This window comes from Strix aluco, chromosome 16 (genome assembly GCF_031877795.1).
Source record: "Strix aluco isolate bStrAlu1 chromosome 16, bStrAlu1.hap1, whole genome shotgun sequence".
Classification (NCBI taxonomy): domain Eukaryota; kingdom Metazoa; phylum Chordata; class Aves; order Strigiformes; family Strigidae; genus Strix; species Strix aluco.
In genome coordinates this window covers 1562881-1575388 of record NC_133946.1, presented here as the reverse complement: position 1 = coordinate 1575388, position 12508 = coordinate 1562881, and the positions used below count along the sequence as shown (strand labels likewise).

At 34.9% G+C, this 12508-nt stretch overlaps 1 protein-coding gene across 4 annotated transcripts in view; it reads right to left on the bottom strand.

Moving 5' to 3' along the window:
- The window catches only part of USP47 (ubiquitin specific peptidase 47), a 54108-nt gene that overhangs the window by 28412 nt on the left and 13188 nt on the right, over positions 1-12508 (bottom strand). For 2 of the 4 annotated variants that reach the window (XM_074842448.1, XM_074842447.1), the window contains 8 exons: positions 11650-11709; positions 8352-8555; positions 7345-7461; positions 6089-6227; positions 4366-4462; positions 3676-3821; positions 2781-2860; positions 1810-1959 (listed from right to left, as the gene is read on the bottom strand). In XM_074842448.1, the coding sequence (XP_074698549.1) occupies positions 1810-1959; positions 2781-2860; positions 3676-3821; positions 4366-4462; positions 6089-6227; positions 7345-7461; positions 8352-8555; positions 11650-11709 (993 nt within the window). Of the gene's footprint in view, positions 1-1809; positions 1960-2780; positions 2861-3675; positions 3822-4365; positions 4463-6088; positions 6228-7344; positions 7462-8351; positions 8556-11649; positions 11710-12508 lie in introns of those variants that run through there. The other 2 variants (XM_074842446.1, XM_074842449.1) reach the window with 2 other exon arrangements.

Here is a 12508-nt window from a genome sequence, read left to right as displayed (position 1 = left end):
CTATCTTGGGTTGTGTCGCCTGCTGCAAGTTCCCTCAGGAGCTGACTAGCAAGGTCTAAAAAGTTTTATATTCCCTTCTATAAGCCCTATTAGCGCATGTGTGAAGTTTTTGATCTCTCACTCATACCCTTTTACCTACACCTACTAAATCACCAACACCTATGGATCAATGGAGGATACTACCTTCAGAGAATTCCATTTAGAAACAGGCGATTTTTCCCTTCTCCAAAAGCAAGTATCCTCCATATCTCCCCACTGTTGAAGACTACAAAACTAAAAATTACATCTGCTATAGGTAATACAAATGCAGGGAGGAGAATCAACTGAATATAATCAAAATATGAATTAAAAAAGCTCAAAAATTGAAGCATCAATACAAACTGCAACCATGTAACTGTGTAACAAAAATCTTGAACTATTTTCCTCAATGTAGTAAACCCAGTAAGTGCTGATTTACAGGAGAAATATCAAATACTACTAAAAGTAATCTGATATTCAGGTTCTTATTTGTTCAAGCTTTCTGTCTTTTTACAAATATACAAAGTCCTTTTTTTTAGCATTCCTCTATAGACTTCTCTACTAAAGGAAAAATAATTTTCAATTTGAGACACATTTACAATGCATTGTTAAATGCGGAATACAACTACATGAACTGAAGAGCTTTCATTACTTTAACGGATCAGAAAAATCTCATTATTGAATAAAAATTACAACAAACTTTGGTTTAGATAATATTTCTAGAAATGAGTTTTAAAAGGTGAAAAGGGAAGCCATCTACATAAAGTATCAGTCTGTATCAATACAGCTTCAATTAGCAGGACAGTTCTAAAAAAAATTTTCATTCAATCTTAAAAAGAATTCAAAGGACTTTACTAACTTGAATCCTTTTTGTGAGATCAATGTCCCTCACACCTTTACTATTGCTCAATATTGGCATTTAAAGTACGAAGTACTTTGAACCTACGCTACAGTTTAGCCTAACTAACAATTCTTAACAGAATTACTGTTAAGAATTACAGACCATTAGTGCTTAAAATATTGCCAGCATACTAAATACAAAAGGAGAAATACTTTATGTATAATAATCCTGATAAGCCAATTACACAACAAATGTTTGTTTAAAATAACCTTTACTGAAAAACAGTGGTATTTCACAGTTTGTAATCACTTCTTTGCAGGGGGGTGGAAAAAAATAGAACAGAAAAAAACTTCCACAGATTTACCAAGCAATATATATGCTTGCCAACATCAGTAATGTTGGAGCAAAAGTGACCAAGAACACTGATGTACGATAGGACTTTTTATCATTAAATTGCTTGTTAAAAGCATATGGTATTTCAGAAGTGAACTTTAAAAAGCACAGCAACAACATGGCAATTAAACTAAAAATTTCTTTCACTAAGCTTTTCAACAATGCTATGAAAATTTAGCAGATGTGCCAATAAAGAGAACAACCAAAATAAAACTTAGTGATCTCATAAAAATATCTCAAGTAAATGCTGAAGTTTTTATCAGGAAGAAAATAATTGATTACTGCAGCCCTAAGGCAATAAAGTTGCATTTCCCCTCCCCTTATAACATGCACCAGTAGGACTCATTGAAGGGCAAAAGAAAAAAAACAGAACAAAAAATAAACCAAAAAGCCAAAAAAAATCTTCTAGAACTTGCTAGCTGGTTCACTGCACAAAGACGAACACCCCAAGATGGAGTATCTAGGATGATACTTACCACGTAACAAATTATACCACTGTCGCATTATGTATTCTATGTGTGTATGGATGCACTATTAGTCAGCATAATAGTACACACCACGCTAGCAAATGCCTGGTTGGAGCCATACGGCCGGATGACCAAAGGAATATCCAGGTAAGTGTCAATTCTCCAACCTTCATAGCCGCATTCTAGACATCTTACATAGTCCTTCAGTTTGCCTTGATACAGTTGATTTATGAGGTCAGCCTGAAACAGATATTCAACAGAGCTTTAAACAGTTGAAACAGAACGTATTTCCACTCTTCAGTTTTACAAGAAAATGCCTTTTTTAATTAAGTCTTAATTGTACAGCTACACATTTAGAATACCATTCCCAGCAGGACATCCATCTCTCGATTTCTTGTTTTCCCCTGCCCCACCACTGCACAAAAAAGGTATCAAATGAGCTTCTCAAACCACATTGTATAGGCTTCACAGTGTATTTTACAGTCACGTCTTAAGACTGACTACAAAACTACCAAAACTGAAGTTTATGTTTTAAAAACAAGCCTGATTGTGCAGACATTGTTAACAGATTGATGCTGCAGTCCTTCCTTGTCTCCAGAGGTAGATGCAGAAAGATAAAGCGAGTATTTGCCAATCTACAAATCTGAAGATTGGCCTACAACAGTTAGCCACTTACCAGAATGTAGCATGTATTATGAATATATCCCTAACCTTCTCCTACATCAGAATAGCAGGCAAGAGCCAGCAACGCAGCCTAATAAATACAGTGAGGAAGCTACCACAGGAGTTACACAATTACTTTCTGTGCTTCAAAAAAAGACCAAGTATCCAGAGTTCTGAATATTTGACTTTTAAGTGGGGGAGGAAAACGTAAGTAACACACTCCTGAAATTCACACATTACAGTAGAAACTATTGCATCAAACAGGAAAACTGGCAACTATTGCAGACTTTCAATGACCTGGGATTTAGAATTCAGTTAATGTTTTCCACAATCATTCTTAACAAAACCCTACAACACCACACCGCTGAAAGAACGGAAGAAAGTTTTTATATGCTTACCTGTTCTGTTTGCTTCCATTTCTGCTCCAGAGCATCAAACATGACTCTACAAAGCTCCTGTACATCATGTTGCTGCCATGCTGTTAGAAATTGAAATTAATTTTAATTAAAACATGGGATGTTATTAGCTCCAATGCTAACTCTAGCCTGAGAATAATTTCCAAAAATCTACCAATTTGTTTAAGTCTGGACCTGTTATTTACCAAACTATTCACTATTGGGCCAGTGTTCAATTCCACAAGCAGCTGTCTCCCAAGTTAAGTTAGAAAAGTACTCAGCCAGCTTGCTCACAATGATTATGCATAAACAAGAACTGCGTACATAAGGAAGAATATGTAATACAGAAATGCTAATATGCACTGTTATAAAATAACCTGGTTCTGACATATTTCCCCCTTTGCACTGATTCTCTAAAACTCAATTTTCAACTCCTTATCATCATGTGATTACTCCATGGAAAAATTAGCAGGTTATGCAGCAAAATTACACCATATAAGCATCAAAAAGAAATACAGTGTTTGATTTTACATAATTTTCTGTATTGCTTTCTACTTAAGTAAAACATGTGCATTTAACATTTGTGATTCAAAAACAGATGCAAGTTCCTCATAGAGCTACTTCTTTAGAAGCAATTAACAACCACAATGATAGCTTAATCACAAAAATATAATGCTTTTTACTTTAAACAGTTTAAAACTCACAGACATAATTTCTTTAAAAATCAAACACCCACAACAACAAAGTATCCATGTAGGCTATTTTGTTTCCACTGAAATCAAGTGGATTATAATAATAATTTTTAATTATTCTGGTATTTTTCCCTATCAACAGCAGTTTAGGTCCCTAACAGGCAGCTGCTGAAGCAAATCACACAAACTTAATAGCCGCATATTACCCTCACTACTGTCCCATCCAAAACTGCGTGTCACATCTGTTGTTTCAATTGCTCTTTTTTTGCTGGTCTGCAGTAAAACAAAGAGTCTTTGAAGCTGGTAGGGGATACTCATCACAGGATCCTCTTCAGATTCTTCAAATTCCCATCTATACACAACACAAGATATTTGACAATTCAAAATGCTTTGAAAACATTACTCAAAAAGGCATTTAAATCAGCATTTATTACATTTCAAGAGGTCTGCTAGATTAGAGGTTGACTGAAGCTCTGTTTCTTCGGAAAAGTAAAATGAAATTGCTTTCCACTTCTGCAGTAAATGACAAGTAAAGAATAAATGACAACTTATTCTTTAAAAGTACAAATCTAACAAACAAAATAATTCTGAAGCCATTCACTGCACAAATACAGACATGAACTGCACTTAGTATCAAACTTAATTTCAAGTTTGATATTTTCAAGATGGGGCAAATTCTTTAAAAAGCTTGTCCATGCCACAACCAATAAAGTATTAGTATTTTACTAAAATCTGAAGCTTTTAAGCAGATATAATTTATAAGCCTATCCAACTTGACTTCAAATACGCTTTTCAGTATCCAAACAAGGAAATTTTGACAGGAGGAATTCAAAAGGGTTTCCTACCAATATATACCAGCACAAATTTAAAACCAGGTTTTGATTCTACATACTCACTTATATAATGCATTTCTAAATTCAGGAGTCATGAAAAGTGTTTGTAGAAGGCTGTTCAAGTAGCAAGTCATTGCTTGATTTACTAGCCCCACATAACCTAAAAATACAAGAATAATAGATAGAAATAACGCAAAAAGATGGGAAATCATTTCAAGAGTTAAAACATTTGACAAGAAAACAATTCTGTAATAATGTTTAAGAACTGTATCCCACTGTTGTCATTTATTGTTATTTACACTGTAAAACCTGAGGGAAAGTTATAATGGCTCATTTCTGAGAGCAATAGATGTAACAGTTTACACAACAGAATTAGTTTCCCTGAATGACACAAAGCTATTTTAGTGATTGTAAATTGTTTTGCAATAACGACCAATATTTAATGTTGAATATTGCACCAATGGGGATGTAGGTAACAATATTTTAATAGTAGATTTAAACACTTTACTGAAAAAAATAGAGTTTAAGAAACAATTGTGTACTAGGTTACTTATTGCCTGATGTCAAGTAAAAGTATCCTAGTTATAATGTAAATAGAATTTTATCTGCATTGGTTTGTAATATAATTTCAGAAGTATAAATAAAAAACCCCTAGTGCCCACACACATGTATCCTCTAAAACCTTCTCCCATAATAACCAATTAAAACAACTACTAAATATCAGTGCCATTTTTATTAGCTAAGGGAATTATTTACTTATATTCATCTTACCATAATTTAAAAATTTTCTCCAAAATATACAATACTAACAATATAACTAAGCAGCATATACTGTAGCATAGTGTAATAAAGAAATTAAATATGTGCATTTATATTCTGAAGCTCTTAGTATTTTTAAAACAATAAATCTCAGTTCTATACTAGCAATGCAAAGCCAGCTACCCCGTGCAAAACGCAGGCATTTTCTGCAAAGAGACTGAGTTAAAAATGTGTATTTTATTTCTCTACTCTATACAGGTCATCTTTTCCATTATATTAAATGAAAAAAGGTATGTGGCAGAAAAACTTTGTCTCTCAAAAAAATCCTGAACACGCACGAATTGGTGCAATATGAATGTCATCTTTGTCTGCTCACAAATTCAGTGTCAGGAGTTTGTCTCATTACTGACCTGTGACTTGCTGTCTCGTCCTGCCCCCCTGCACAAGGCGGCACCCAGCACCCCCCCGGGATGTGCCCTGGCACTGCCTGCAAGGCAGAGCTGCCCTTCACTCCCAGAGGGAGTCTCCACTCACTGGTGGGCAGCCGGGCAGCAGAGGATGAGCGTCCTGCGGAATCACGGGGCAGGCAGAGAATCTGCAACCAGTGGCTACAGTAGGAAGACTTCAGTTAACACACAGAGTGAAGAGATTTGGCAACAGCCCCTCTATAACAGAGTATCAAGTACTCATTAAGCTGTGAGTGAAGACACAGCTTGAGGTGAATACTTTTTGGTGGTACAATCTGACTACTCAGCTAGGGACACAGCAGCAGATTAAAACTGAAAAGGAGGGCCCCTGACAGAGTGTCTGAATTGCACTGTCCCAAGTAAGGAGAGGATGGGATACAGCTCTTCTGTTCCTGAAGTGATGTGAGAATATTGTAGAAAACATGATGGTAAGTGTAGTAGTAATGTGGGGTTTTTTTAAATAAATTGCAATTTATTCCAAAGATCTTGAAGCGCTGCTATTTGAAAGGTGCTAAAGTAATTACAAATTAGCATTGCCTTTACAAGAGAGAACACTATACCTGTCTCCGATTTGCTCAGGACTGAAGAATAAGAATAGCTTTGACTGACATAGTCATTGGTACAGCCAACAGAGCCTTCTCTTGGAAGAGGGCCTATAAATCTGTCTTGCACACTGTCATCTGTTGTACCCGACTCCTCCTGAAAAGATAAATACACTGATTTTATGCAAAAAATAGACAACAAATTTTTACTGAAACACCTACAAGTTTTACTTTTTTCCTCTCATGGCTAAGAAATCAATTTTGCTAAGTGTATCACACACATTTTAAAAAATTGCAGATATACAGTTGCTTGTGTAACTTTAATTCTGCCCTCCAAATTCTCAACCCCTTGAGAAATAATTCTTTGCATTAGTGGAAGCAACTGCCCTTTAGAATACTGTATAATCAGATACAGTACTATAATGCATACAACAACCAAGTCTGCAATTTAGCAACTCCTATATCTCAAGTTTTCTGCAGTGAAATACAGAATTTTTTTTCCAGAGATAATAACTACAATGCAGTATTATTTCAGAATCACCTTCAAATTCTGATCTTGTGCACAATTATTTAAACATCAGGTTTTCTTCCCCTTTACAGATAATCATGTCCACAACAAAGGCTAAGTAGGCCAGCATTATGCTGTCATGACAGCCGAGTAATAAATCTTAATATATCACTAGTCTATCAGATCCCTGATTTAAATAAACTGCAGCTGTGTTTATCTTTCACTGCATCGTGTATGTGAGAAATAAGAAATATCAAATATTTTGTTATGGCAGACAGTAACTCTTCTTTTATATATTTATTTTTTCCTTGAAGGTAAATTTGGAAGCAGGTAACTGCTTTTGATATAGGACTGCTGTTTCTGAGAATTCTATCAGAGCGGCCTCATATTGCTTTCAAACACTCAGAGGAAAAGGATTTGGTATATGATTAAACCTGTATTATTAAGACTTATCTCAAAGCATGTCAAAGATTAATTAATTTTATAACCTTAGAAAATTACTCACAGCAAAGCATTACATAATATTTGTCAAACATGAATAAACAGTGACAGCAAATCACCACTAATGGAATTGGTCCTACTCAGGAGAAACCTAGTAGTGTAAAATAGAAGACTAAAAGTCTGTTGAGAAGGTTCCTGAAGAAGCTTACTGCATGAAATATACAGCCCAACTTTATTTTATTTTCTGATCTCATAAGAGCAACACACAGAACATACATCTCTCTCCCCACAACACTATAGCTTGTGTAGTGAAGATTTTACTTACTGGCATTATATGAGGCTGCTCACCATCTTTGTCTGTCAAATGCAGAAAGTTCTTCTTCCCTGGCTCAAAGCCAGCATCAAGAATAGTTTTGTCACTCTTCTGATCTATTGGAGTCTGCTAAAAAAACAACCAAACACTTATTTTAAAAAACAATCTATACACAATTAACAGATTCCAAGTACATTGCTTGAAGTAGCTTCTGACACACTAAGATGAATTGAAAGTAAGTAATTATCCATATAAACAAAATATACTCATCAATAATACTGAAAGAACCTGGGAACAGTTTAAGAAACAGCGTACATTAAGTATTACAGTACAGTTGAATCCTTAGAAGTTGGTTAATGTACTCAGGAGTTAAGACACTGGTCTGCAATTTTCTTGCAGAACATCAAACCATCTAGTATCCTATATAGCTTGCATACACTTTTTTTTTTAAAGTTAAAAAAGAATTTTAGCAAGCATAAACATGACCTGAAATAAGCTAAGGTCTATTTCTTACGGAATCCTACAAAGTTTACTAGGTACATCTATAGAAATCATATTAACTAAACCCAACATCGATTCACAATAAAGCACAGAAGTAATAATAATTTTTTGTATATAATAACTTCAAATAGGTATAAGAAACATGAAAACTGACTACACAACATGCTTCTGTTGAGAAGAAAACACTTCTCAAACAGGACCACAGGAAACAAGAGGAGATTAATTATCATGGCTATTATTAAAAATACATACTGGTAATGAAAACTAGCATTACATCTGAATGATCATATTAGTTTGTTTACTGATTAAACACATATACCAATTAAGAGCATATTTTGAGACTAAAATGCAGATACAATACAGCTAAGTTAAAATAGTGGTGTCAGTCTGCCCTGGTGCACTATCACAAATTTTTACAGGAATCAAATGAGCACTACACAATAGACATAAGACTTTTCTGTAATGTGAAGATTTAAATGTTTGCTATCAAGATGAAATAAAAAGCACTTTTTCCATACCGTATCAGTTACATTATCTCCATTTCCCCACATTAAATCAAAAGTTCCGTTCACGTAGCCCACTTTTGAAGCCACATCTTCAAACAGCCTTTTAAGTGGTGTGGAAGCTGGCAAGTTCAAGGTAACACGCTCGTTTACTGTCTTGGAATTTGTGGTATCTTGTATTATACACAGCACCCTGGGTTCCTCAGCAGCACTTTCCACCTGAAATGACAGCAGGCAACAATTCATGAGTAAAAAGTTAAGAACATTTGAATTGAATTGAAAAATCAAAACAAGACTTCATCAATAAAATGTAGTATACTTTTGCAAACTAAGGATCCTAAAACTGGGCTTTATTTTTGACAATAGGTAAAAGAAAATTAAGAACCTTTCAGTTTTGGAAAACTTATGTAAAAGCAAGTTCCATTTTTATAGAACAAGGAATTTGTATGGGTGGATCACTGTGTAGAGAGATAAACTGCTTGAGTTCTGCACTGAACTTCAGCCAGTAAGCAGATAGAAGACAGCTTCAAATCAGGAACAGACTTTCAAATCATCACTTCAAGCTCATATTTTGCTTTGACATGATCATAAATTCTGCTGAGGTAGAATTATACATTTTGTGACTTTTAGGAATGCAACCCAGAAGATCTGCAAGCTTCCAAATAATCTTGGAAGCTTACCATTAAAAAAAGTTTCATAATCAAACCACCAACTTTCTTCTACTACATCCACTGCTGCATGAGTTACAGGAGAAATTCTTCTGCCTGAACAGAGTAAGAAAGCGAGCACTGCCAAATGGCTACTAGGCAAAGTAAATAGATTTTAAACAGCAACTTCAATATATCTGAAATGGGAAAAGTAATGATCTTGAATGATGGTGGCAATGGAATAGGGATAAATTTTTACAGACCCAGGTAAGCCAAGAAAACAGCATCTTCCCAACACTTTTCAACACTGAAAACCCAGGAAGTCAAAGATCTAAGCACAATCAATTAATTCTGTCAATAATCCAAAGTCGTACAACAATAAGGAACAACTAATATTTAAATACAGGTCACACAAGAACGCATCAGGTCAGTAAAAGGAATAATTAGTCCCCAAGGACTCAGGCTTTTTAACTTATAACACATAGAAAGCATTAGCAATGCACATCAGAGCACCCAAATTTCAGTCCATGGCTAAAGGGCAAATCACCTAAACAGGCAAAAAGATACATGCACTACTATCATGATTTTAGTGGATAAAAACATTAATAAATAGTAAGAACTGTGTTCATGCTAGAACTGTCAGCCATGTCATAAGCATCTTCTAGAGAATAAAGAACTACAAAGAATATTTAAACAACTTCAGCATCCCTTGTATTTCTACATAACCAGCCTCGCAACACAGATGACCATCGCCAAAGTGGTACAGCCCCTTACGAGAGCTCTTATATCACCGACCTCTCAAAAAGGAAAGAAATCAGCTTCAGGATCAGCTGACAAGTCTTCACACAACTATAAAATAGAATGTTTGCTGACTGCAGCGTCTATTCCTATAACCATCAGAAAAAAGTTGTCAAGAGAAAGACAAATAACACACACCCCCCCAATCCATTATTACGTTCATTTGCTTTAGACTGTGATTTTTCTTAGGGCTTTAAAGTCCAGTTTCTCTATGTTTATCAAATGTTATGTCCTGTGTGAAAATCTTCATTAACTACATGCTCAGAAAGACTCAAGGCACCATTTCCAACAAATCTGCAACACTCCATCTTCATACATTTAATCTTTAATGGAGAATTTTATGTTTATGAACTACTTTTCAAGACAACAGACAAAATTACTCCTGAAACATTAACCACACAATAAGAAGAAAACACAATTTAGAAGTCAGAGTAATTTTGACATATATCATCACTTTCATCCACAGCACCTACAGACACACAGAGCTGTACTTGAGAAACTAAACTTAAATTTCACCAGTGATTACTTCTCCTGGGTTCTTTCCTTTACATCTCCCAGCACAGCTTCATTTTTCAATTTAATTTTTTTTTTTTTTCTCTAAACAACAAGCACACAATCTGCCTCTTTCATTGTGCGGTTACAAAATAGAAGATGAAGCTTGTTCAGTGGTCTACTTTCTTGATTTTTGTGGAGAAGATAAGCAGCAGCTAAAACCCAAACTCATAAGATCAACCTATGCTTACAACCCAGACTCCCCAGCAATGGTAGAAGCTTGCTCAGGGTGGAAGCCCACCCTCCTCTATAGAACAGTGCAGAGAGGTTAAGAGGCATTTGCTACTACTCATACAGCTTCATCTTGGAAAATGTAAATTAATTCAGATTTAATGATTCCCACAGTAATTTTGTACTGATCCTGCAACTTGACTTGCCACTATACCTGAACATGTCAGGAACAGAATTTCTCCACTGGAGACTCAACTCCTTGTTGTCCTACTGACTTTACGTAACCAAGACCTTAACTCCCCTCCACTCTGCAAAAGACACTTATAAATTCAACTCCTCGTACTCACACTTTCTCCACTACCTTTGATAGCAAATCATGTGTGACTTATATTGGAGTTGCTACTGAAAATAATTAGACACACGGTATCTGATGGGTGGAAATAACATTAAGCGAACAAATTACAGAAGATTACAGAAGATTTGCTGGTTGGGTTGCTGGATGTTCCACGTCAGACAAATCCTCTCTTCCTTGTTCACAGATGTAATTCTGACAGACTGAACTGGTTTAACTCAGCGTTAGTATAGCAAAGGGTATTAAGCCATCATTCATGCTGCCACCGCTTCAGGTTGTTCGCAGTAAATAGATAAAGCAAAAATAACCTCAGTACAACTCTATTCATGGCAAGCATTCACATATACCATCTGAACTAGCAGGCAACAGTGCAAACATCTTGTTTGTAGCTACTTTACTACAAAAATAGTGTAAAAGACAATACTGGCCAGTGATAGGCCTCAACTATTTTGACAGGCTGTTATCAAACTGAGTCCACAAAGTAAACACAAATCTTAATTTTCATCATTACATAATCTGATATATTATAACAGCTACACAATTCCATTTTTTTTAATGAAAAGCTAGAGGGCCAAACACTCACACGCCAGTGTAAAAGCATATAAACACATACTTAATTTGAAGCTTCTACTGTTAAGACTGCATTTAATACATATATCATTTTTATATTCAAGAACATGCACAAAAAATTCTATAGCTCATGCTCATGTTAAGAAATAAACAAAAGCTACACCATCATGCTGTTACTACATATTTTGGTTATCATTTTATAAAGTTTATTTCATCTGTCTACCTGTGCAAATTTCTTCTTCATTTCAGCAAAGATACTTTGTCTGCAACTCCAAAACATATCCTATAGTATATAAAAACAAAATTAACAAGTCATAATCCTTTAAAATAGTAAATTGATCTTTTCTTTCGCATAAAGTCAGTTTTATAGTGTAAGTAAAATATTATTACCAAGCTCCAAACCACCATTCACAGAGTAACTTTAAAAGGAATAGCCTCCATATATTCTAACAGGAAGTTCAGTGCACACTATTTTAACACATAAATCACTGGAGCAGTGTTACATAAAACATTAGTTAAGCTGTAATACACAACAGACTACATTTCATAAAGTAAAAAAAAGAAGGAAGTGTATAAGGAAATGTAAACAACAATTCAAAATACAAATTCATACTAACAAATTCCTTCATTCTATTAAAAAAGCCCTCCAGACATCGGTAAATGTTTTACCTTAAGTGGCTCAAGTGAAAGATTAGAATATAACCCTGTAATTCAGTTTATTACTGCATTTATAAATTATGAAGCTATCCAGTTCCATACAAAAACTGTTCCTTCATGCCTGAATTATTTCCCCAGGAAAGTTTTTATTAATATGAACCCATTTTGAAGTACACAGCTGAAGGTAATAAAGAGATTAAGTGACTGACTTCTTATTCCTAACACTCTTAAAGAAAGCCTACCTTAGTATCTCTGTTGTACCATCAAAAATGCTACAATAAACATTGCCTGTACAAAACTGTTTTCTGACTATGGACAAACAGCAAATCCACTAGTTTCTCAATCTGAACCATTACACTTTGTATTTTTCCAGAAAGGAAAAACAGGAAGTGAGAATGAAGATGCTAATAACATCACTCCACTTT